At 40.1% G+C, this 27,418-nt stretch overlaps 1 protein-coding gene and 1 non-coding gene across 2 annotated transcripts in view; one reads left to right on the forward strand and one right to left on the reverse strand.

The window, feature by feature from the left end:
• The first annotated feature begins 226 nt into the window (after positions 1–226).
• Positions 227–27,418, forward strand: part of PRKG1 (protein kinase cGMP-dependent 1) — a 1,422,417-nt gene continuing 1,395,225 nt past the window's right edge. The window contains exon 1 of the mRNA XM_066349797.1: positions 227–971. Within this exon, the coding sequence (XP_066205894.1) occupies positions 706–971 (266 nt within the window). The 5' untranslated portion in view covers positions 227–705. The remainder of the gene's footprint in view (positions 972–27,418) is intronic.
• Positions 20,983–21,058, reverse strand: TRNAN-GUU (transfer RNA asparagine (anticodon GUU)). The gene has a single exon. It is a non-coding gene; the product is annotated as a tRNA-Asn (tRNA).

Here is a 27,418-nt window from a genome sequence, read left to right on the forward strand (position 1 = left end):
AAAGGTGAAAACAAAGATAGATTTATGCAGGTTATTGTCTAAAGGCAGTTTAATATTTATGAACACACACACACACACACACACACACACACACACACACACACACTCACACTCCTTAGGCTCCAGTTACAAGCACTGCGTCATCTGTCAGATCACATGGTAATTGTTGCTATTTCAAGGATCAAGTGGCATAAAGCTCCCCCCCACCCCCATCCCACCCCTTTTCTTTGGTACCATATAGCATGGAAGAGTGATTATTGTGTGATGGGGTGAGACCAGGCTCTCTGGTCCAACCCTCCCAGCTAGAAACCAGGCTCTCGGTGAGGTGGCGCGCGTGGTGTTCTCAGGGAGTGATTGGGAAAAGGGGACGAAGGAGGGGGTCTCAGGGGAGAAAGGGCAGCTGTAATTGGTTTCTCAATGAGAGATAATCATCTATTCCCCAGGGAGGCTGGGGATTAGCACTCTGCCTGTCCTCTCCATTGCTTTTAGACTTCTCATCCTCCCCTTGGTGCGTTTAGTCCATTCAGCAGAAGTGGATCGAAGAAAGCGGCTCCTGGCGCTGCATTAGGGACAGCACTCTGCTGCGCGCTAGTACTTAGCGCCCCATTCACTCACTTACTCTGCGCTCGCCTCGCCCGGTTGTCGTCTCAGCCACTGCTACCGCCCGAGAAAAAGTTTTGTGGAGGGGCTCAGGGAAAAAAAAAAATGAGCGAGCTGGAAGAAGACTTTGCCAAGATTCTCATGCTCAAGGAGGAGAGGATCAAAGAGCTGGAGAAGCGGCTGTCAGAAAAGGAGGAGGAAATCCAGGAGCTGAAGAGGAAGCTCCACAAATGCCAGTCGGTGCTGCCGGTGCCCTCGACCCACATCGGCCCTCGGACCACCCGGGCACAGGGGATCTCAGCTGAGCCACAGACGTACAGGTCCTTCCACGACCTCCGACAGGCATTCCGGAAGTTCACCAAATCCGAAAGGTAGGCACCAGGGTGCGGCGGGCCAGAGCAAAGGCCACCAGTGCGGGTGGGTGGGCCCGGATGCCGGACCCAGGCGGAGGCTCGGGGCTGGGGACCGGACTGCGGTGGTGGGGTCTCGTCGGCTCAGGGCTCTGCTCTCTGCGTTAGGAGTGGGGGTGGCCCCGGCGGCCCGGGAATGGGAAGTGTTTATTTTTATTTCTGCCCATCACGTGCTGTGCTTGACTCTGCCGGGCTGGGAAAGGCGAGCTCCTCCAGGAGACGCGCCCCAGTGGCGTGGGGGTGGGGAGAAGGACCTCGGAAAGTTTGTTCGCGCCCGCTAACTTGGTCACTCGGCACCCAGCTCCAGTCAATGTTGTCTTTCCTTTGCGCGCTCCTGTGGGGGCTGCCATCCTGGGACAGAACCCTGCGCGTCCTGGGGCCTGGAGAGTTCCCCAGAGGCCACTCGGAGACCGAGGCCATGGGGCATGCTCAGTGGGGCTGCCGGAGCCTCCTGGGGAGGGGCGACAGAAGGCTGGACAGGATCGGGTTCAATGTAGGGACTGAACTTGCCCAGAGCCCAAGCCCTTCACAGAGGGCGCAAGGGCAGGGGAAGTGGAAGGCGGGACAGTGACTCTTCTCCCCTTCAGGGATCTGGTCTCCGGGATGGGGTGGGGGCGGGGAGGTTTATTCACAGGGTCACTTTCCAGTCAACTGTGATGTCAGCAAGAAACTGCAAAGAAACCCCGCTTTTTGGATGTTCATTTGCTTTGCGTCCCTTCCAGAAGTGCCATACCTTAGTCCAGCTGGCCTGGGTTAGAACGCGGCTTGGTGACCTTGCACCTGAAGCAGGTTTGGGGCTACTGGTCAGCCGCGTCCCAAGTTGGATAATGTGCCTTCCCGGTTCGTCTTCCTTTTGCCTCTCTCTCTCTCCCTGGAAAAGATAGCATGAAGAGGGGGGTGGGGCTATTTCTCCGGATGCCTCAGGCTCCTTACTTTCCTCCCATTGGGAACTTGAGGAGCCAAATGCTGCCAGTTCAAAGTTATGTGTCGCTTGTTCGTGGTGTGCAGAGGAGGCTGGGCGATTTTGGCCACAAGTAGGAAGCTTTTGCACTCCACTCGCCGCCTACACCGGAGAAGGCTGATCGATTGGCTGCAGCATTAAAGCGCCTTTGGACATTAGGGAGAGGAAGTGCAGACTCCAAAGCCCATTACTGGCTTTTAGTCTCTGGAAGTGCATGGCCCAAAGTGCATTTTGCAGGATATTGAATATTCCATTAGTCGTGCCTTCATGCCCTCCTACCTCTTACCCCTTCCCTCTTCTTAGATCACTTGGTGTCTGGGTTTGGGGCTCAGGGGACCCCTAAATTAGTCCCTTTTCCTTAACCCTCTGACTTTGAGGCGAGCACTTCTAAAGAGCATGTCTTTTTGTTGGGTCTCCATCCAATCCAGAATTCTCAATGTCCCCCACTCTTCCAGTGCACCCCTCCTGATCTGTTTCTCTTGTGTATCAATGACAGTTCTTGTGGGAGAAGTGGAGAGCGGAGAAGAGATTCGAGAATGGGCATTGGTAAAAGCTATTAGAAGAGGGCCTGGAGCAGGGAGTGGGCGAGGGAGAAAAATAGAAATCAGGCTGAAGGGATTGCCTTAGGAACTCTTAGGAACTGTGGGCCCCTTCTAAACAGACATCTCAGGGGACAGCTTTCAGATTTCCTGAATGACACTCCGCTAATAAAATGACACTATCCACATGCCACCTTTTGGCCAGCCTGCCTTGGAAGACCCTATCAGATGAATGAATGGTATTCTTCCTTCTTGAGGCCAAGACTGCAAACAGAACTATTGTTCGGCCTTGCCCTTGGTTGGAGCTGCTGCAGCCTCTTTCCTCCGCTGCTCTGCTCTGCGCATTCCATGGCCGCTGCCCTGCCCCAGCACAGCAGCTGGAATCAATCTGCCCACCTCCTTAAGAAGCCACTTCACCAGCGGGTCACCCGGCAGCTGCTGGCCTCCCAGAGCTGACGGGCTGGGGCTTTATCACATTTTTGAAATTTTAAATCTCTGTGTCCAGGCTGTGCCCCTCAAGGAGTAACCAGCATCCCTGCACAGCACAGAGATGTCATCGAGGTCTGGAGAGGACAGGAGGAAACCCTCCCAGAATTCATTCTCATTCAGGAGCTAGCTCTCAAAGAGGCATTTTAATTGTCCTGGACAAGAAATTCTAGGAATGAGAGGAGTTTTTTGATGTACAGGGAGGAAATGGATAATCTTTCATATGTACACATTGTCCTGTCCTCCTTTTTCAGTCCCTTTCTCCCACTCCCCCATCATTGTCATGTGAGGGGTAAGAACATTCATCCTGATGATGAGTGTGCATGTGGAGCTCAGGCCCATGCTTGCGTCTGAAGCCAGTAGCTGCAGTGCTTTCCTCCCTTCCTCTCAGTGCTGATTTAGGCTAGGACGGAGGGTGAACTTCTTCCCACTCAGCACTTAGTCTTATACTTTGAAATGGTAGTGTGCTGCGTATTTCCTGCAAGCAGAGTCATTAGAGTGTAAAGAATTGTGACATGTATACTATCTGGGGATAGTAACCCTTGGAATTAGGTACTCATTTTAACACCTAAAGAGGAAGTACTAACTGAAGGTTCCTTGGCAAGACCCCTTATTTTGGCCAAGAAAGAAAATAATTTAAAAAGTGTTTTCTGAGGTACAGCAATTAACAGCAGATAAAATGCTTTCAAAATAAAGCTATGTTTTTTAAAATTTTTTAGAAATTTAGACTTGGGGAGTAGATATCCCATGACTTCGTGCATCCTTTGTTAAAAGCTATGCCATTGCGATGGGCTTACCCGGGCTGAAAGAGGCTGCTTTATTGCAAAACTAATGTTCAATTGTAGTTGCTATATGATTTAAATGATAGCTATTCATGCTACAGGTTCATTTCAAAATCTACTAGGACACCTAGTTGTTGTTGTTGTTTTTTAATTTTTCCATTGATTTGAAGGAGAGAGAGAAGCATCAACTCATTGTTCCACTTAGTTGTTCCATTTTAGCTGTGCACTCATTGGTTGCTTCTCGTGCAGGTCTGGGGATCGAATCTGCAACCTTGGTGTGCTGGGATGACGCTCTATCACTGAGACACTTGGCCAGGGCCTCTAGTTTTTAAATGTATTTTCAAAATATAAGAATTAAATTTGATGGGCAGAATAATACGTTTTTGCCTATAATCATTGTGTTAGAAAATTATTGTGATCTAAAATATACACATAATAGGGGACAAAAATATCCTAATCATTTATTGCCATGGAGAGAAATGAGAAAATTCACTGTCTTTTGTAATCAAGTCAGTACAATTAACCAGGTTATGTGTGTCCACAGAGGGTAGAAGGCACAATATCCATTAAGGATGACCTAAGTATCTAAGGAATGCTGAGATGAAAATTATACCAGGGAAAGGGAAGATCTGAGCTCTTAGCATAAGTATCAAGTATACCATATGATGATCATGTTTAAAAAGAAAACATCCGATTTATTGCAGGGCTCATTTTCAGCTTCTTTGGAAATGCCCACTAGGGATCAATTGATTATCATGAAAAACTGTAAGCTGTTTTGGAAGATGATAATATTTTAAAATTTATATCATTACTTTTTGCCAAATAACTCCAAGTATTTTACGTGGGTTTTTTTTTTTTGGAAAACTCTTGATGCCCTGCATGCATGTACTCCTCATTAAGAATTACTTACTATTTTAACTCTTTCCCTTAGTTTTTTTATACACACGTAAATTCCATATGTTGATTGCCCGCTTAGCACATGGTTGTTGTTGTTGTTTTTAAATTAGCTTAAGCAAAGACTGGAATCAAAATTAATCTGTTGCAAGAATAATAGATTGTATTTCAAAGCCATTTTTAGCTATTTTCATCACAAATCCCTTGATTCTTGATGATGGAAGTTCATTATTTGGAATTTGAACCTCCTTCTAGTGGGATGTGAACGCCTTGGGATGGATGTCCCAGAAAACTCATTGCTTTTTGCATTTCTGATTTGATTCAGGTCTGGTTATCCTGTAGACTAAATAAAAGGATTTGGCCTAATTTTGATATAAGTAACTTCAATGAAATGAGTGGGTACTAGCTGAATTCTGTGCTCAGTTCATTGATTGTTCATATAAAAATACACAAAGCAATGACAATAATAATAAAGATAGCTCATCTTAGCAATTTTAGCACAATTCTAAACTCTTTACCTACAGTAGCACATTGTATTTTTCACAACAATCCTAACTAACATATGCTTTTAACGAGAGAAATATGAAGCTTGAACAAATTGTCACTTGCCTAAGATCTTACAGTTAACAAATGCTGTAAGTCTCAAACCCAGATACTGCATTTTTTAGAAGCCAGGTTCTAAACTGTTGCACTACATAGCCTTAGAATTAAGCTAGTTCCATCTTAGTAACTGGTGAATCTTTTCCATAGGAAGAAATGAATCTGTCCCAAGTTAAACTAAGATAAAACAAACTCTTAGAGCTAGTGCAAAAATGACTTCCTGAACAAGTGACCAATGAGCTCTTGTATCCGACAACATACACCTTGGCTGTGCTGTTCCAGGCTGGAACTTCTGTTCTGCTCTTGGGATTGTCATCCGCCAAACGTTCCATCTTCCTCCTGCTAACCCAACTTCTCCAGCTCAGGGTCATGTCATAGCCAAAGCTTATGAATAATACAGTTGTGAAAATGGTCTTGGTTGCCTCTTTTGGGTACCATTCACTGTACCCTTTTGCCTTACAGACCCCTCATGCTAATACCTTCATCCTTATCAATCCTATAATCAAAAGGAAGTTATTACTAATACGCAATATATTAACATATTAACCAAGTTATCCTTTCTCTACTAACAGAATGATGGTTTTTTTTGTTTGTTTGTTTGTTTTTTGTATTTTTCTGAAGCTGGAAACGGGGAGAGAAAGTCAGACAGACTCCCGCATGCGCCCGACCGGGATCCACCCGGCACGCCCACCAGGGGCAACGCTCTGCCCACCAGGGGGCAATGCTCTGCCCCTCCGGGGCATCGCTCTGCCTCGACCAGAGCCACTCTAGTGCCTGGGGCAGAGGCTAAGGAGCCATCCCCAGCGCCCGGGCCATCTTTGCTCCAATGGAGCCTTGGCTGCGGGAGGGGAAGAGAGAGACAGAGGGGGGGGGGGTGGTGGAGAAGCAAATGGGCGCTTCTCCTATGTGCCCTGGCCGGGAATCGAACCCGGGTCCCCCGCACGCCAGGCCGACGCTCTACCGCTGAGCCAACCGGCCAGGGCCAGAATGATGTTTTAACAGGAACTTCTGGGAGAGGATATTCATTTAGTACACTCAGGTGGATAATATGTATGACAAGAGTTTTTAAGGGAAGGCGGGTTGAGGAGAGGGGAGAATTTTTAGGTAGGATGGTTTGTTGAAAGCCTTGTGTCTAACCACATGTTCACCACACGTAACTTGAAGATGATAGGTTCTGAACATATACACATCTCATCAACTTTCAGTCAAAGCTATATAGAGGTGGTTAGTACCTGCTTTTAGTGATGAGCAAATAATTACTGAATCACCTTTTAAAGAACCTCAGAAATGGAAAAATTATTTAGGTTTCTTAATTTTATATCAGTTCCAGAATTGGTGAATCTATATCTTTAATTTACCATCTATTTATACTTATTATTTAAGACTTAGTTTGCTCTGGGGTTTTTTTTCTAGTTCTGAAATCAGATACTGTATATTTTTCAAATGAATTTGTAGTTCAGCGGAAGTTCTTAGTTTATCTGAGACATTGATTGAAAGTTTAGAGTGATTGTTTATAATTTAATCATGGGCTCATTAAAAATTTGACCCTTATGAAACAATTTTTGAAAAAAATATTATTGAATATATTGGGGTGACATTGGTTAATAAAATTATACAGGTTTCAGGTGTACAGTTCTACAATACATTGTCTATATATTGCATTGTGTGTTCACCACCCCAAGTCAAGAGTCCCCCGTCACCACCTCTACCTTCCTCCACCCCTCCTCACACTTCTTTCCCTCCTGCAACCCCCACACTATTATCTATAGGTAGAAGATTTATTTTTCTTTGCTTAATCCCTTCATCTTTTTGTAACAGACCTAAGAAAACAAAAGGTGTCGTATCTTTTCCCTCTTTCCTAACTAAAATGCCTTTTTTTTTTTTTTTTTTTTCATTTTTCTGAAGCTGGAAACAGGGAGAGACAGTCAGACGGACTCCCGCATGCACTCGACCGGGATCCACCCGGCATGCCCACCAGGGGCGGTGCTCTGCCCCCCAGGGGGCGATGCTCTGCCCATCCTGGGTGTTGCCATGTTGCAACCAGAGCCACTCTAGCGCCTGAGGCAGAGGCCACAGAGCCATCCCCAGCGCCCCAGCCATCTTTGCTCCAATGGAGCCTTGGCTGCGGGAGGGGAAGAGAGAGACAGAGAGGAAAGCGCGGCGGAGGGGTGGAGAAGCAAATGGGCGCTTCTCCTGTGTGCCCTGGCTGGGAATCGAACCCGGGTCCTCTGCACGCTAGGCCGACGCTCTACCGCTGAGCCAACCTGCCAGGGCTTAAAATGCCTTTTATCATACTGTGTAGGAGACGCTGAGAACGCATTCAAACTTTTATGTTGATAAGATTTTCAGGTGACTTCACAGTTACTTACAGTATGAATAATTATTTTCATTTGACATTGACAATTTGTTATCAGGGTTTAGGACTCAATGTTATCTAGGATTCTTGTAGCTCTTGGAAATTACTCTGACCCCTGAGATTAAACCAAGGATGGGATATCTGTTTCACAAAAGTGAAAGCTCAGATGTTTGGGAATTGTCAAAAAGCAATACCGGGCCTAGCTTTGTGGGTGTGCTCTGCTGTGGAGTTCCGAAGAGAAAGGGGGCTCTACTTGTTATTAATCTGCTTATCTGTATGGGTAAGGTATATGCATGTGTGTGTAGGAATATATATGTAAACACATATATATGCATACAAATTGCTACTTTATTTATTTTACAGTTTTATATATATTTTTATAGTAGTTATTATTCTGAAACTCCTCCAGGTTAGCCCAAATCAGTTTCTTGTAGAAAGCAGGATTTACTTCTTGCGCTGTTATTATAAAGTAGATTGTGGCATCTTGCAGTTTGTCAAGTGCTTGCGCTTGGTATTGGGCACACTGCCTCTCAGAACAGGGTCTTGGCACTAGAACCGCTCTTTGTTTCTCCTTGTTGAGGTACAACCTTCTATTTTTACCCAGTGATCATTTTTTTACCTCATTTGCTTTGTTTTTTGATCTGCCTAGATGTGTGTCTCTCTTTTGGGGTCCCGTGTTCCTCTGTTCTAGCTGGACATTTGTAACTCCTGCCAAACCAAATTCTCTTGCAAACAACAAATAACAGCAAACAAGAGAGTTCTTGCTCATGATATTACTCTCACCTTTAAAAGTCATTCATGACTCTAGATGTTTCAGATATATCATTTAAATTTTCTAAAGTTTTACAAATACTAATTGTTTATACTGAAAATATACCATGATTTAAAATATTTGTTCAATGAAAAATGGATATTTCCAGAAATATATCTTGAAATAGATTTATTTTAATATATAAAGACAGATAGTAGAACTTATCTCATTATTTTATTTATTGTTGTTCTTAAGTAATAGTTTCCCTTTTTTAACCTTACTCTGAACTACTCAATAAACATTATCAGTGGATCTCAAACTTCTGTATACATTATATTGCTTTTATTTTAAACATTTTCATATTGTTTCTTATGTAGCAATATAATAGAAACCCATAGTATCTTAGAAAATAATGTGGTTTTAAATTCAATCCATATAAAGTTTAAATTGACCAGAAAATTAAAAAATACTTTTTTTTTTTAATTGAGAGGTGGGGAAGCAGAGAGAGATTCCCGCATACGCCCAGATCCATTTGACAAGCCCCCTAAGTGATGCTCTGCCTATCTGGGACTGTTGCTCCATTGCTCAGCAAACAAACTATCCTTAGCACTGGAGGCAGAGTCCACAGGGCCATCCTCAGCACCTGGGGCCAACTAGCTCCTACCAATCGAGCCACTGGCTGTGGGATGGGGTTAGAGAGAAGAAAGAGAAGGGGGAGGGGGAGAGATGGAGAAACAGATGTTCGTCTCTCCTGTTCGCCCTGACCAGGAGTCGAACCTGGGACATCCACATGTTGGGCCGATGCTCTACCACTGAACCAACCAGCCAGGGTGCTAAAAACACTTTCTGTAATTTGTCTTGCCCGGTATGTTGACTACTTGTTTAACCTTTAAAAGTGCATATTGATTTGACATATTCTTGGAAATTGGTCCTAAATGTTGATACTGGGAGTTTTTTGTATATGAACACATTGATAGTACTTTGATGTGCGAGGTGATAATATAAATGTGCTGATTTTATGAGTGTTTATTAAGGCAAATCCAATAAGACATTTGCTGTAATTTCCTTATTAAGACTTAGTTTGAAGGTTTTGCTTGTGATAAAGGTTATACAACTGCATTCTTAAATTATTCTCTTAGTTAAACTTGTTGCTAATTCAAACTGTTCCTATTTTCTAGTCCAATTTAGAGAGCTCATCAGAATGTGTTTTAAATCCTCATAGGTATCTTTATTTGAGCATTCTGACCTCTACTGCTGCAAAAATGCTGCCGATAAACTTTATAGGGATCTTAAAAATACTTGAATGTTTGCATTTTACAAATATTTGTAGGTTTGTTTGTCCAACTACATGATACAGTTATTGTCTGATGAGCAAATTTAAAGCCTTTGGGTAAATGTTAATATTTTTTGATGCCTCTCAGTCCCCTCATGGTGTGGATAATGGTAATTTCATGCATCACCTTGGATAACGGTCACCAAGGAACTTAGCTACATATACTAAAATTTTTCAAAACAGATTTTTTTTTATATGTCTTAGCTTGTAAACTCCTGGGTAGAAACCAGGTCTGTTTACAGTAAAAATTCCAACCAAATAACTGCCCCGGCTTTCCATACTTTTCACACAAGCTAATTTTCAGAGAAAAGGTAACAGCAGCACTTATCTAGAATGTATTAAAAACAGACAAAGAAATGAACCTTTTGGAAAATAAAATCAGTTCATATTCCATTTAATCACCTCTCGGAGTATAAGATCATTCTAAAACATCCAGTACAACATCCTATGTCTTACTCTGACAGATTTTAGCTATGATGTTGTGACACACAGTGGTGTGTGTTTGATTAGTTGTGATGTTCAGATGAATAAATAATAGTTTAAAGATCAAAATTCATGAATTATTTGTTTCTTAGAAAATAAGGTTGAGTGCATTCACAAGCATCTCCCTGGGGATAGCTTCTTACTTGCATTCCAGTTGGCTTTCTTGACTGGTGGGATTACAAATATACGGCAGGAAATTGCACATAATCCACAGACGGTCTCGTCCTTTTACAAGAGCATGTTGTACATGGGAACATCATCCGTCTTGTGAGTCACCGCAGGAAAAATGTATGAGAATGTCTGATCTGAACTGTGGGTCTAAAATAATCAAAATCTTGACCCTATGACTCTTAAAGTGACGTACTTAATAAATAACAGTTTTTAGATGCTCCACACTCGACTCAGTGCATGCTTTTCAGAACAACATTTCCCGTAATGTGATGTTCATGTTATTAGTGATCTCAGGGGTGCTGCTAGATGGTACACAAGTGAGTTTATTTATAGTAACAGTTAAGAATTTTAGCCTGACAGTGTGGTAGCGCAGTGGATAGAGCATCAGATTGGGATGCGGAGGACCCAGGTTTAAAACACCGAGGCCGACAGCTTGAGTGCGGGCTCATGTGGTTTGAACAAGGCTCACCAGCTTGAACCCAAGGTCACTGGCTTGAGCTAGGGGTCACTCGGTCTGCTGTAGCCCCCTAGTCAAGGCACATATTAGAAAGCAATCAGTGAACAACTAGGGTACCACAACGAAAAACTAATGATTGATGCTTCTCATCTCTCTGCCTTCCTGTCTGTCCGTCCTTATCTGTCCCTCTCTCTGTCTCTGTCACACACACACACAAAAAGAATTTTAGTAAGTGTTAGAGGAAAATATGTTACTATCACATCAAATCCATGGTGTATGGCTATTATTTCTTAGAATAAGCCTAAGTTTTAAGGAAAAAAAGTATAAAGTACAGATGTGTATCACATAGATATGTGTGCATAATTAAGGATGAGGAAAATTGCTTTCAAATCATTTTCAACAAAGAGTGAAACAAACTATTTTCATGTTTGTTTTCTTGCTCACTCCTACCCTGTTTTGTAAGCCTCTGGCTAACTGAGTTCTCTCTGTGTCTATCGTCAGGTGACTCCCTGGAGGGCTCTGTCCACTTCTCAGGAGTTGAAGTAGGGTCGTAGAGGTAGATGACAGTGGTGGCTTTTCTACAATATGCTCTTCCTCTCATGATACATCAGTCTAGCTAAGAGTGGATAATTTTAATATATCGTCAGAAGAACATTCAGTTTCCCCCCAGATATATGGATTTCTTTGCTGTGCCACAGCAGGGTTCACAGGGGAGCAGGAGAGCCAGGACGTAATAAAGGGGTGCTGGGCTGCTTGTCTCCATCTAGCCTCGGGGTGCTGGGAAGCTCTCTTCCTAGAGAGGGTCTCATCTCTTCCCCAGGGCTCTTCCTTAGATCCTGAGAGCCAGTGCCTATGGCTCTGAAGGGCAATAGTGTGGCATTTTATAGCCAGAAATACACGACGCTTTTGTTTTTCTTTCTCTTTAAAAACACAATTTGGAAAAAGTTTGGAAGGAGAAATCTTTTTTTTTTTTCTGAAGTGGGAAGAAGAGAGATAAAGACAGACTCCTGCATGCACCCCAACTGGGATTCACCCAGCAACCCCTGTCTGGGGCTGATGTTCTGCTCATCTGGGGCCCATGCTTGAATCAACTGAGCTATCTTCAGTTGCCTAAGATAGACACTCAGATCAACTGAGCCACTGGCTGTGGGAGGAGACGAGAGCGGGGGGGAGGGAGAGAAAAAGAAGCAGATGGTTGCTTCTCCTGTGTGCCCTGACTGGGGATTGGACTGGAGATATCCACACGCCAGGCGGATGCTCTATCCACTGAGCCAACTGGCCAGGGCCGGAAGGGAAATCTTTCATAAAATACAAATATATTTTACCAATTTTTATTCTTTTTGCTTGAAGGAATGCACTAGATTAATCTAAACAATGACAGAGTTTTGTTTTTGTTTTAATGTAAAAAAATAGCTTTGTATATAACTAAGAAAAATATAAGAAGTGGGATTATTTTACAGGCAGGAGAAGGAATTTGCTGCAATACATTTTTCTTCCAGACCATAGTAAACTTTTTCTTTCTAGTTAGTTAAAAGAGGAAGTTCTTAAGTTTTAATATATTTTGGTACCCTACAAAAGATATGGGGTCAAAAGGGATGGAGGAAGAGGGAGGGGGAGAAAGATGGAGATTTCAGTAATTACCACAAGATGGCAGCAGGAGCATAATATTTAACAACTATACAACTAGTTTAAAATGGCCTGCAGTTAAATTTTAAAGTCTATTCTCAAACATAAAGTGTTTGGAAAGTGTATCATTGAATACATATGGTATATTATTTTCCCAATTAGTAGTAATTTGGAGGAATATCAGTGGTGAGATTCAGCTGGTTTGCATTGATCAGTTCGGTGGAACCGATATGTAATTTTTTGTTGAGTTCAGTGAACCGCTTGTTAAAATGGTACTTGTAATCAGACTTCTCTCTAAGGTGGGCGCCTGGGCAGCCACCCAATGTGGAAATCACAAATTTACATCCTTACTCTTTTTTAATGTTCATCTGCACCCATAGGTGAATAAAATTTCAAGTGAGGACGCCAATCAAGAAGCAATATATGTAGAAATATCTTAAATAACAATTTTATTGTTTTTTTAGATATTATTTAATATTTTTATTAATATTTTGAAAAGCTTTATTATGACATCTAGTTTTGTGTACCTTTTTTATTCTTATTTATGTATTAAATGCATAAAATACTGAATTATCTTTGGTATATCTTTGTGTTTTTTTTACTTACAATGGTCATTAGGACAGAGAACCGGTAGTTAAATTATTTGAATCCCACCACTGAGGCATGTGTTTAAAAAGCCAAAGTGTTGTGTTCTTTAAGAGAAACGAATAGTGTACTTTGTATAGTGGGTTCTTTGAACATTGATCTTAGTGCAAGGGAAATTCCTAAAACCCCTGTGAGAAAACCTTTGAACTCATATTTGGCAGAGAGAAATAATGGAAAATGAATAGTAGTAAAAAAAAATGTATCAGGTCAGAGATTAATAATGGAAATGGCTTCCTACTCACTCCACCTCCCCACATTAAGAACTAAGAGCAGAGGTCCCCAAACTACGGCCCGCGCCGGCTGCGTGCGGCCCCCTGAGGCCATTTATCCGCCCCCGCCACACTTCCGGAAGGGGCACCTCTTTCATTGGTGGTCAGTGAGAGGAGCATAGTTCCCATTGAAATACTGGTCAGTTTGTTTATTTAAATTTACTTGTTCTTTATTTTAAATATTGTATTTGTTCCCATTTTTTTTTCTACTTTAAAATAAGATATGTGCAGTGTGCATAGGGATTTATTCATAGTTTTTTTATAGTCCGGCCCTCCAACGGTCTGAGGGACAGTGAACTGGCCCCCTGTGTAAAAAGTTTGGGGACCCCTGACTAAGAATCTATTATTATAAGAAAAAGTTAAATCAGCTATTCAAAAAATTTCTAATAGCTTCTAATAGGTTGTTTGATCTCTTTGACAATTATGTGATCCTGAAACATAATTAAGTAAATCTTAACATGGTCTGTTGTACTCTGAGGTCCTCCTTAGAAAATTTTTTTTTTTTTTTTTTTTTTTTTTTTTGTATTTTTCTGAAGCTGGAAACGGGGAGAGACAGTCAGACAGACTCCCGCATGCGCCCGACCGGGATCCACCGGGCACGCCCACCAGGGGGCAACGCTCTGCCCACCAGGGGGCGATGCACTGCCCCTCCGGGGCTTCGCTCTGCCGTGACCAGAGCCACTCTAGCGCCTGGGGTAGAGGCCAAGGAGCCATCCCCAGCGCCCGGGCCATCTTTGCTCCAATGGAGCCTTGGCTGTGGGAGGGGAAGAGAGAGACAGAGAGGAAGGAGGGGGTGGGGGTGGAGAAGCAAATGGGCGCTTCTCCTATGTGCCCTGGCCAGGAATCGAACCCGGGTCCCCCGCACGCCAGGCCGATGCTCTACCGCTGAGCCAACCGGCCAGGGTGAAAAAATTTTAATCTAGTAATATGATTACTTACATACGTCTAAATATTTTTAAAAGTAGAGCAGAGTGTTTTGGGGGATGCTATAAATATCTATTGCCTTTCTACAATTTTAGGGTATAAATTGTGGGTCATATCTAATGGGCTATAAGCTTTTAAAACTATATTCCCTTGGAAAGTGCCATTCAGTCTTCTTGTGAAAGGCTATTTCATTCCATCTGTGACCCCCTCATGTGAAATCCCCAAGGGACTGGAAGTGAAGTAGTCTTGCTGATGGCATCATTTGTGATTTAACACTGTGGAGAAATGTTCTAATTTTCATCTTAGTAACCAATGGTCAGTGCCAAAAATGAAGTTGTACTGTGGGTAAAAAGAAGTCAGTTCTGCATTAATACAATTATTTGGCCTCTTTAATTTGTCTCTTTGCTCAGATATTGTGTTAGATGGTGCCTAGATAAACAAGACAGGAAATGGAAAAAAATTAAAACAGCACATTTGGTTACCCTATACAGCTAGTGCTCGACTTACGACCATGATTGGTTTTGACAGACCGGTCGTAACACAATTTGGTTGTAAGTTGAGTAGGCTATATATACAGTACTGTGAAATGATGTTATAAAAATCTTTAGGTCATATTTTATCATAATTTTCTTGCATTATTGTTATATATCATAATTTTCTTTGTTCATTTTATGCCATTTGTATCATCTCTGCACCATTTTGTTTCTTATTTTTACATTCATCAGGTTTAAGTAAAACACTGCATTACCAGTACAATTGGTTTAATATTTGCAGACAATTTCCTCTTGGTAGACATCTTGGGAGGGGTTTGATGAAAAATATCCAAGACACAAAACACAAATTGCTATACCGAGTCTGAGATAACAGTTGAAATGGTGCACGCAGAGATGGTAGTGCTGCCAGAAGCTGGTCCACACTGTCGTAAGCCCAGCGGGGCAATGCTTGCACTGCCAGACGCGAAGCAGTTGTGGCTAGCGATTGTGGTCATAAAGTCGAATGGTCGTAAGTTGCATCATAGGTCATAAGTTGATCAATATTTGTATGAGCATGAATTGCTGTAAGGCCAGGGGCCGCTGCCGCCATTGTAGCCATTCACATGCAGGTTCTCATTAAATTTGGGCAGATGGTAAAGAAATGGCAGAATCGGAGGATGGTGAGCCATTCTGTTTATTGGTGTCTCATCAAAACAGGCAAGCCACAAGAAAAGCCAAGGGAAAAGCAGAAAACCAGCTTTTCCCATGGAGGGTAAAGGATCAGGAAGGAGAGAAAAAAGAAATCCTTCTGCACCTCTCGGTGGGGTGGTGGGGGCAGAATCTCCCCCCCCCCCAGTAAACATTAGCAAGACAATGGTCCCTCCCAATCAGGAAGGGGACCTGCAACCTGACAGTCCACTATACCTGGCATTGCCCAGCCCCCAATGCAAACTATAAGCGAGCAAACATATACATCATATTTACAAACTTATTTGACCAATTGCCATTGTAAAAAGTGTTTTGAAAGTTTGTGATATGTTGATATGTTCATTTGAAACTGTCAGTGTATAAAAATACTTTTTTGGGGGCAATAGTTTATATTTTTACTAGGTTAGAAAAAAGAAATGTTATCCAGTCTGTGATTATGAGATAGGATCAAGGGTAAATCAAAAGTAAGCTATGCTTTCTGTTGTCTGCAGGGCCAAAAAAGAAAATCTAGTTTCCATTAGACATAGTGAAGCAAGAGATAAGTAGTAGTACCTTTTATTTTCTCTGGTTTCCTGGTTTGTTATCAAGGCAAATCCTCATGGATGGAGGCAGGGGTTGAAGCATCCTGCCTTGAAATCTTCTAGTTACCTAGCCATACCATCTGGCTTCAGGGCATCGATGGAGAATGTCCACGCAAAATGAGACAGGTTCTGGACTTCTGGGTTTCTTGATAGTAAAGAAACCAGCGGGAAAGTTTTTTGTTCTGTAGTTTTGCATACGTACTCATGTTAAAATCTGGGCATGCCTTTGGATATTTAAGAGCATGCACTATATTTCACATTTGCTGATTTTAATCTTTCCTTGGGCTATATCTACTTCCTTGATTTCTTTAATTGCCAAAGTGATGCATGCTAGTTGTCAGACAATAAAAAGATGTGAACAGTTAAATCATTTCTCCCTATGATCTTCTTCCCCACCTCCCTTCCCTCAGGCAGCTAATGTTAACCTTCCTGTGGGTTTATGCAAAGCTTCACATAGAGCAGTGATTGTCAACATTTTTCATCTCATGGCACACACAAGTTAATTACAAAAATTCTGCAGCACACCAAAAATATATTCTTTGAGATCTGAGAAAAATAAATAGGTATAATTTTTATATTCATTCACACCAAAAAGCTATTATTGTGTTTACTGTTGTCATTTTTTAAAAATCTGATAATCTGAAGAAAAAGAGGTCAGTGCCCCTGACTGAATAGTCAGGTACTTCATGTTTTAAAAATTCTTGTAGCACACTAGGTGCCACAGCACACAGGTTGGAAATTGCTGATATCAAGAGAGCTTCTCTGTTCATTTGGAGTTTTCCAGTTGTTTTAAGCTGAAAAGGAGTAACTCTACAATACTTGTTAGCATCCTACTGTGTTTATTTTTATTTATATTGGCTTAATGATAGCTCCTAGAATTCTATGCAAATCAGGCCATGTTGGTCTTTCTAATAGTCATGTACTATTTCATAGTATTCATGACTTCAGCTTATTAATATTGATAGTATTTGTTTTTTGTAAGCATAAACAATGCTGCAAATAATATTCTTGTGTTCACTTTCTCTATATATTTTTAAAATTTATATATGGGATAAATTCCCAAAATTGAGTGAGATAGGTAAAAAGTGTTGCTCATTTTCAGTATGACTTTTTAGTTAATGTGATTATGCATACACTCTCTGTATGAGAGAAATGATCTCTAATCCTTTCTATTGAGAATAAAAGTATGCTGTGGCATTGACAAAGTTGATTTTCTATATTAAAGACAGACAAAATTAAAAAAAGAATCAAACACATAACCAGAGTAGTAACATCTGGAAAGTTCTTATTTATTTTTTTTATACTTGAATTGCTTTCATGAGAACACTTTTTGAAGCAATGTTTACAAGCTTTTTTTTTTTTATTTCAGATTTAGAAAGTCCATATTGTACTTTTGGCTTGATTGTATTTTTTTTTTTTTTTAGTTGAATGAAACCTTGAATACCTACAATATGATTTTGGAAGTAAGAGTGAAATTGTTTGTATATAATGCCCTTAAGTAACTGAAGTGCTTTCTTAAGAATCACAATGATTTTTTAAATCAAAATAGGTTTTTGATACTTTAAGGATTCTGAGGAACTTGCTCCCACTTGGGAAAATAACAAATTCCAAGTTTCTCAGCTACATTTTTTTTAAAAGCCAAGTGGGAAGATTTGGACATATATGGTATTGGGACTGCTCAGTGAAGCTTTCTTTTTATAGGATGTTAACCTCTAGTAGAGTTTTCTGTTCTTTTTTTCTGACATTGTGATGATACTGTTTTAGACTAGATTTACTGAAAGGTAACTTTGTAAACATTTATTGGGATAATAACTCAATCATTTTGAAAGTAATTAATCATACGTTAAAGCTAAAAGTGAAACTGCTTTTGGAGAGTACAAAGAATAATCTCAGAAATATTAGCCCAGTTCTCCAGAGAATATATGCTGAGAATTAAAACAATAGTCATTAGAGCCACAGACCTGAGGTTGAACTCTTGCTCCTCCTGCACATCTGGCTGTGTGATTATAGATAAATTACTTCCTCTCTCTGAGCTTTTCTTTCCTCATAAAAAAAAAAGGAATAATGATAATTTCTTCCCACAAAGCTTTGTATATAGGATATACTCTATACATATTTGTGAAATAAGAAAAATTGTTGTGAGTGTACAGTGCTAAATTGTTTTGGGAAAATTGGACAGATCTATGCAAAAAATGAAAATAGACCACCTCCTCACACCAAACACAAGAATAAACTCAAAATGGATTAAATAATTAAATGTAAGACTCGAAACTATAAAAACTCTAGAAAAAAAATAGGCAATAAAATATCAAATATTTCTCATAGCAATAGTTTTTCTAATATGTCTCCTTAGGCAAGGGAAATAAAAGAAAGGATAAACAAATGGGAATATATAAGGCTAAAAAATTTTGCATAGCAAAGATGCCATCAACAAAATTAAAAGACAACCTATAGAATGGGAGGACATGTTCGCTATTGATACATCTGATAAGGGGTTAATATCCAAAATTTATAAAGAGCTTTAAGGTGGTGCAGTGGATAAAGTGTCAACCTGGGAATGTTGAGGTTACCAGTTCGAAACCCTGGGCTTGCCTAGTCAAGGCACAAGTTAATGCTTCTTGCTCCTCCCCCCCTGCTCTCTCTCTCTATATAAAAATAGATAAATAAAATCTAAAAAAAAATTTTAAATAGCTCTTTTAATAAAAGAACTTTTAAAACTCAACATCAAAATTATAAACAATCCTATTAAAAAATGGGCAAATGATCTGAATAGACACTTTTCCAAAAAGGATATACAAATGGCCAATAGACTTATGGCAAGGTACTCAACAACGCTAATCATCAGAGAAATGCAGATTTAAAACACATTGAGATATCACCTCACACCTGTTAGAATGGCTCTAATCAATAAAACAACAGCCTGACCAGGCGGTGGTGCAGTGGATAGAGTGTTGGACTGGGATGCGGAGGACCCAGGTTCAAGACCCTGAGCTCACTAGCTTGAGCGCGGCCTCATCTGGTTTTAGCAAAGCTCACCAGCTTGGATCCAAGGTTGCTGGCTTGAGCAAGGGGTTACTCGGTCTGCTGAAGGCCCACGGTCAAGGCACATATGAGAAAGCAATCAATGAACAACCTAAAGTGTTGCAATGAAAAACTAATGATTGATGCTATCTCTCTCCATTCCTGTCTGTCTGACCCTATCTATCCCTCTCTCTGACTCTCTCTCTGTCTCTGTAAAACAAAAGCAAACAAACAAATAAAAAAACAACAAACAACAAGTATTGGCAAGCATTGGGAGAAAAAGGAATGCAATTGGTGCAGCCACTGTGGAAAACAGTATGGTGTTTCCTCAAAAAATTAAAAATGGAACTTCCTTATGACCCAGCAATTCCATTTTTGGGAATATATCTGAAGAAACCTAAAACACTGATTCAAAAAAACACATGCAATCCTATGGTCACTGCAGTGTTAACGACAACAGCCAAGATTTGGAAGCAGCCAAAATACCCATCACTAGATGGGTAGATAAAAAAAAACAAATCAGTGGTACCTTTACACAATAGAATACTACTTGGTCATAAAAAAAGAAGGAAACCTTACTTTTTGTGACAGCCTGGATGGACCTGGAGAGTATTTTGCTAAGTGAAATAAATCAGTCAGAGAAAGACAAAGACCATATTATTTCACTTGTATGTGAACTCTAATGAACAAAATAAACTGACAAACAAAATAGAAACAGATTTATATAGATACAGAGAACAGACTGACAGCTGTCAGAGGGGAGGAGGATTGGCGGATTAGGTTAAAAGTGAAGGGATTAAACAAAAACAGATAGACAACAGTATGGTGAAGGCCAGAGGGAACAGGGGGTGTGGGAGGGGGAAGAGGGTAAGGGGGAATAAAGAGTGACAGAAAGAGACTTGGCCTCGGTTGATAAGTGCAGGATGCAATATGCATATGATGTGTTACCGAGTTGCACACTTGAAACCTATATGGTTTTTATTAACCCGTATCACCCCAATATATTCAATAAATAAAAAGGAGTGACTGATCAATTTACTTTCAGAGAAGAAAATCAATAAAAATGCTAACAAGTGTCTAACAATGTAAGGTTTAAAAAAGTTAAAGCATTTGAAAAAGTTTAGTTCTGGTATTTACAAATTATAAAACCACATATCTAGAAAGGATTTTAGGAGATATCTCTGCTCATTTCCTTCAAGTAACACAACATTATGACAAAGACTCAAACAAAAATCTCAGTGTTCAGAGTGATTGTAATTTGCCAATGACACCAAGCTTACTAGTGACAATCTCAGATTTCTTATTTGCCATTCTTGCCATCCTTATATCTATTTTAAATATCTTCAGCAATGACTGAAGTGAGGGAAACTGGACATTTGTAACTTGGGACAATGGGAAAAAAGGAAATAAGGTAGTTAGATGCAGTTTCCATATATATATATATATATGTATAACCTTGATGTCAACTTGGGGAAACAGACACAGACAGAGGAAGTTCAGTGAAAGCACCTTCCCCTCCAGCCTTCAGGCCTATAAATTAAAGTCCACTGAATTGTTAACAGAACATCTACAAAAAGCTTCCACACAAATCTCTAACCCACAGCTCGATTAAGTATGAAAGGTGGATTTGTATTTTTCTGAAGTTGGAAACGGGGAGGCAGTCAAACAGACTCCTGCATGTGCCCGACCGGGATCCACCCGGCATGCCCACCAGGGGCGATGCTCTGCCCCTCTGGGGTGTCGCTCTGCTGCAACCAGAGCCATTCTAGCACCTGAGGCAGAGGCCACAGAGCCATCCTCAGCAACCGGGCCAACTTTGCTCCAATGAAACCCTGGCTGCAGGAGGGGAAGAGAGAAACAGAGAGGAAGGAGAGGGGGAGGGGTGGAGAAGCAGATGGGCGCTTCTCCTGTGTGCCCTGGCCAGGAATCTAACCCGGGACTCCCGCACAACAGGCCAACACTCTACCACTGAGCCAACCAGCCAGGGCCTCCAGATTTTTTAAAAAATATAAATTTTCCACTATTATTGGACAGAGCAAAGGACACAAAATGCGCTGTTACCTAGGTTAGCATCCTAGCCAGCTCTAGAAGATCATTTGTGTAAATTGCTTAGAAGAGCTTTTTTAAAAAAGGTACTGGGTTTAAATGGAGCACTGCCATGAATTGCCTGTGAGGTATGATGATAAGGCTGGAACCAGCCGTGTCAAACTCAGGGGGAGACAATAGAGGCTCAGGTCAAGCTCCTCAGAGTGAAGTTCTGACCTCTTAAATAATGAAGGCATCACTTTTCATACTTAATCGAGTTGTGGGTTAGAGATTTGTGTGGAGGCTTTTTGTAGATGTTCTGTTAACAATTCAGTGGACTTTAATTTATAGGCCTGAATGCTGGAGGGGAAAGTGCTTTCACTGAACTTCCTCTGTCTGTGTCTGTTTCCCCAAGTTGACATCAAGGTTATACATTTGCATTTTCTTAGTGCCTGTTTGCAATTTAGAGACTGGTTTTACTGTATGTATTTGGGCTTTTCAAATGGACGGATACTACTACAGACTTTATTTCTTCCAGGGCACTTTGATCTGTTAATCAATCAGCTAAGTTGTGGGAAAACATATGAAGTATTTGGCAGATCCATATCCGGGTTCTGTTCTTACTAGCCTTCTCTGTCATGTAAATGTATATATCCAAAGCAACAGCCTCTTCAATTGTTAAAATCCTCATAAGGTTATTGAGGTTAAATGAGCTCACACATGTAACAGATTTAGTGTAGTGTCTCATATGGTCATTTAACAAATGTTAACTCTCATTGTTCTTGTTTACAGATTCTGACTTAATTCACGAAATATATAATGCATATTTTTCTCATATTTCTAACTCCATCCTTGGTTCTAATTCTGTTCATTGAAGTAGCTCTGACCCTTATTTTCAGAGTCATTTCCTGAATCACTGCTGAGCCCTTTGACAGAAGCCATAGTTAGGAATTATTTTCCTGTCTTTATTTCCATCCATAGCATAGTCTCAGTTTTCTTTATACAGGTATCACAGCCCCTCCCTCACTACCTCATCATCGTGGGAACTTATCTCTTTTGTACTAGATTTGGCTGTGTTAAGACCCTGTCTGTACTATCTGCTCTCTGAGCTGAATAAACCCAGGAGTTCTCAAACTAAGTTGTATATGAATCACCTAGGGAATCTTATTAGTTGCAGATTCTGAATCAACAGGTCTGGGAGGGGCATGAAATTCTGTATTTGTAATTAGCCCATTCATGATGTGGATGCTGTTGGTCTTCAGATCCTTAAATAGTCAGGGATTAACCAATGATTTTCTCTGGCTTCTTCCTCCTTTTTTTTTCTTCATTATTTTCCCCCCATTCACATTAAGTTTTCTATGCATATAATGCAAGCTAGTATGTTAACAATATATTAACTTGGATTACATTATAATATAAACTCATCATCTAAGGAAGCCTAGTGGAAACATTCTGGTATTCCTTCCCCTTCTAGAGAACATGCCTGACCTGTGGTGGCGCAGTGGATAAAGCATCGACCTGGAAATGCTGAGGTCGCCGGTTCGAAACCCTGGGCTTGCCTGGTCAAGGCACATAGGGGAGTTGATGCCTCCAGCTCCTCCCCCACCCTCTCCTCTCTCTCCTCTCTAAAATGAAAAAAAAAAAAAGTGTCATTCTGTAGCACTGAGGTTGCCGGTTTGATCCCTGGTCAGGGCACATACAGGAACAGATCAATGTTCCTGTTTCTCTCTCTCTCCCTCACTGAAATTAATAAATAAAAAAAAGAAAAAGAGAACAAGTCCACACAGTTGTGTATTGAAAAGGCTAACAGCAGAGGCTGTGCTTAGATTTAATGCCTCTCCTTGCTTAATAATCTCTTTGAACTTTAGCTTCCTGCCTGTAAAACAAGAATAAAAAGGTCCACCTAAAACTAACTGATGTTATGCAAAAGGTCTATCTTAAACATAAGTTAAATGATAGCTATTGCTTTTGTAGTTCTCATTGTAGTTTTCTGGAGACAAAGTTTAATTTGTCCCCAAATGCCAAAGGTGATCCAGAAAGAATTTTAGTTCAGCTATAATGGGAAAGTAAGACATAATAATTCAGCATCTGTAAGCACTTACTCTATACCAGGTCCTTATTTGCAGACCTCATTTACTCCCTGTTTTCTCATGGTGCCTCCAGGCAGGACCTAGTCCATGTGCTCTCCATAGATGAGGAGACTCAGTCCAAATACATGCAGTGACTTAGTGAGAAGCTGTCTGGCCCAGGACTGTTGGGTTGAAGGGCCCTAACAGGGTACTAAATGATAATTGCAGCATGTGCATAGGGACAAATATGAAGAAACTGGCTGGGGCTGCCCTAATGCCCATTGATTCTTGAACTTCGGTGCCTGTATTCGTCTGTGGGAACTTTTTGTTACAATGAAGATTCCTAGGCTCTATCCCCAAAGATTTGCCCCTAATATATTTGGGAAATTTGGTGCCAGGAAATTTGCCAGACCACCCTGGAGAAACATTTCTGTAGAGGTATCACTTAAGGAGGGTGACCAAATGTATTCCTTTCCCAGGGCTGCAATGACAAATTACCACAAGCTGCATGGCTTCCAACTAGTGTTTTCCTTTTCTGTAGACTGTAGTTTTTTTCACCTGTAATTTTAGGGTGAGAGAAACTTGTATGCAGTAATTTCAACACTTTACTTCCCTATAATTTTGGTAAATTGTTTCTTTGGGGTTAAAAGAAACAAGTAGAATGAATGTCAAACAGGCATATTACAATATAGACCATTTTTCTTTGGCACATTTATCCAAACCATGTCAAAATATAAACTAATTTAGAAAAGCCCTAAATATTTTCAATCAGTTAAAATTCATTTTGAAACAGCACTGTTCTTTTAGACATAGACTATTTTTAAGTTGACATTATTTTATATATTTAAAATAGTTCTCTCATTTGTACTCCAAAATAGGGTGTACAACCCATACTTTGTAACCTAACTAGAGAATTTTTTGTTAATGTGTTCTAGAATAGACATTGTATTCTTAGCACTAAGAACTAGACTTTCTCTTAAACATTTAAGAGATGCTCCAGAGACAATATCAATTAGTTAAATACCCTTATTGGTGATTTGGTTTTATATAAAATAAATTTAGTAATAAAGGAAGCCCAGTTATTTGAAAATAAATTTTAAAGTTTATAATAGAATGGTATATTTCTATTTGAGTATATTTAATTCTCAAACACTCTTCATCCAAGATACTTCAAAGAATCCAGATTTCTGGGGATGGTATGGTTTAGGGCTTCTTGAAGAGATAGAATATTAAATAATGTATTGCCCAATATGGACTCATTGAAGCTTTTATATAGAAACCTCTGTCAGAACACTCACACAACTGAGACAAGAGTATCTGTTCTTCATTCTCCTTGAGGTTGTATATTCCTTTGCTTTGTTTGCTTCCTATCTGTTTGCCATAGATTTTTTAAAAGAAAGTTTGCCTCCTCATTGCAGGAAGAGATTTTAGGAATAATTCAATATAGTCGTTTAATTTTATAGAAACTTTACTGGAAATATAGAGTGCCTTCAGTAGGGGGCAGGGCAATCATTAAAGGTGGCTCCATTGAGAAGGGTGATTGGCCCTTGTTTTGTGGAAATTTTGCTGGGCCATCTTTTGTACTAAGTTATATAAAGGTAGTTTAAAAGGTAGATGTGGAATCCCAAGGAGGTAATGCAGAAGAGTGAATTTTCCTACCTAACATTGATTATGGACTCTGTATTAAGCATCTCTATTAATTATTGAGGTAAACGTATCAATGGCATCTTAATCAAAAATTCAGAACGCAAGATGCTCTTTGGGTTGGTAATTACATTGAAAAAGAGAATTGAGTTTCCAAAAGGCTATTTCAGGCATGATCAACAAATTACAATCCATATACACCCAATGCTCTCCTGTCATATCAAATGTTTTCTAATGCTCCCAGTCTGTCCTGAAATGGAAATCATAGACAGTATGACACATCTGTACACATAATTATGTGCATGTATATGTACATAGCATAACAACAAAATAAACAAAAAAGAAGAGAAAATAATATGTAATCAAATAATATGTAGTTTAAATCTAACTTGCAAATGACCACAGAAAAAGGACTATATAATAAGTTGAACAGAAAATGTAGAGTGCTTACACCACCTTCTAGAATAATTTTCTATAACAACTGAAAACATACATTGATGTGTTGGTCACTCTAATGCCACTAGTGATATTTCTGTCAAGTGACCCAATTTTCCAAATTGATAAACAACTCTCTGTAAAGTTTCTTACAGAAGGAAGTATTTACTTCCCTTAATTTATGTGGTAGTTGCATTCCTGAAAAACCATATAGTTTAGGACCACACAAAAATAAATATTTTGTAATACAGAATTAGATTCTAGGCTTAAAGAATGATTTACAAACTTTTCTGCTGTGGGAATGGCCAGTGAGAGATTTGAGAGCTCTATGGGTTGTGGAATGATTCTCCAATGTGTGGTATACTTCTGTGGATTGCGGGACATCATAACCAAAGAGCACCCTGAAAATCTTGAAAGCTCCCACAAGGGGACAGTACTGCTGCCACTGAGAATCACTGGGCTGAAAGTGTTTCTCTCCTTGGAACTATTGACATTTGCCATTCAATAATTCTTTGTCTTGTACATGGGGATGTGGAAGGAGGCTCTGTCCTGTGCATAGGAGGATGTTTAGCATAGGAGGGTATTTAGCAGCATCTGGGCCTCTACTAAAAGCCAATAGTATCCCTCCTCCCTACTGATTAGAAGAACTAAAAAGGTCTTTAGACACTGTCTCCTGGGAGACATATTCATCCACAATTGAGACCACTAAGTAAACAAAAGATGTCTAATGAGAAATTGATGGAAAAACATTCCCCTGAAAGGAGCCATGAAAGAAATTTTATAATTGTAAGTGACCCCATGAAAGCATATGTGAAAAGATTTAGGGATTGTCTATAAGTATTCTATAAGTCAACCAGTAGATGTGGTTTGTGTACATAAATACATGAACATATTTAAAATTTGTGTTATTTCATTTACTTCTATTCTTTTTTACTCATTAAAGTACTTGTGGCCACTTAAGGAAAAGTGTAGGATCACTAAGGATAGCTCCCTGGCCTCCACCTCAGACACTAAAAATAGCTCTGTTGCTGAGCAATAGAGCACCACCCCAGATGGGCAGAGAATCACCCTGAGGGGGCTTTCCGGATGGATCCTAGTGGGGGTGCTAGTAGGATTCTGTCTCTCTGCTTCCCCTCCTCTCACTTAATAAAAAAAAGAAAAAGAAAAAAAGAAGGAATGTGGACCAAAGAGACAGAGAGCCTGGGTTCAAGTTACATCACTTTATTTTTTCTTATTGTTTTTCTGCCAAATGGGTTACTGAAATTATATGTTTCATAGGGTAGTTGTGAGGATTAGATGAGTTAATATATGGAAAATGCTTAGAACGGAGCTTGTAATTATAGATGTCATTACTATTTCACTGTTAATGCTGCTACTACTGCCACCAGTCACCTTCTAAACCATGTTAAGGAATTTGGATTTTGTACTACAAAGGTAAAACCATTGAAGGGTATGTTAGTTTGGACCCTTTTGTAAAACTTCTAAACAAGAACTAATGATGTGATCCTAATAAGAAGACAGGCGTGATTACTTATCTTAAAGTTTTGACTGTACCATCTACAGAAAAATAGGTTAAGTTATAAAAAGGCAGCCTTCTCTTTGGTCAGAGTTGTCTTTTTAGAAAGTTTGAGTCATTTAACAATGATATAGAGAGGCTTCTCAACAACTAAACAGCATTTATTTTAAACTTTCTAAGTTAATGGCTGTTACACGGTTTCGTTAAAATAATTTATGTATTTATTTATTGTAACATGTTTCTAAGTTAGAAAAACAGTCTTAAATATATGCAGAAATGGATACTTTAATAATAATTTTTTTTTTTTTAGGAACAAAGCACATGGCTTCTTTAGAAATAGAAAGGAAATCTTAGACATTTTTTAAAGCTCAAGAGGAATGATACATTATTTTATTTTGACCGTAACCATGGCTAATGTATGTTAATTGGATTTATGCAGGGCTATATGCTTAAAAGACTTGTAGCTTCTTCTCTCCCTGTTGCTTTTGGTTCTGCTTTTAAATCCTCGGTGTCATTCTCTGATAGGATCACACCAGGGCTTTAGGCTTATTGATTACTGCTGATGGAAGAAGGTGTTGTTGCCTTATCACATCAGCCAATGTAAGATGGTGTTATCTTTATATTTACAAACCAGAGTTATCTGGTATAGCTTGGCAATG

The sequence above is a fragment of the Saccopteryx leptura genome, chromosome 9 (assembly GCF_036850995.1).
Source record: "Saccopteryx leptura isolate mSacLep1 chromosome 9, mSacLep1_pri_phased_curated, whole genome shotgun sequence".
Classification (NCBI taxonomy): domain Eukaryota; kingdom Metazoa; phylum Chordata; class Mammalia; order Chiroptera; family Emballonuridae; genus Saccopteryx; species Saccopteryx leptura.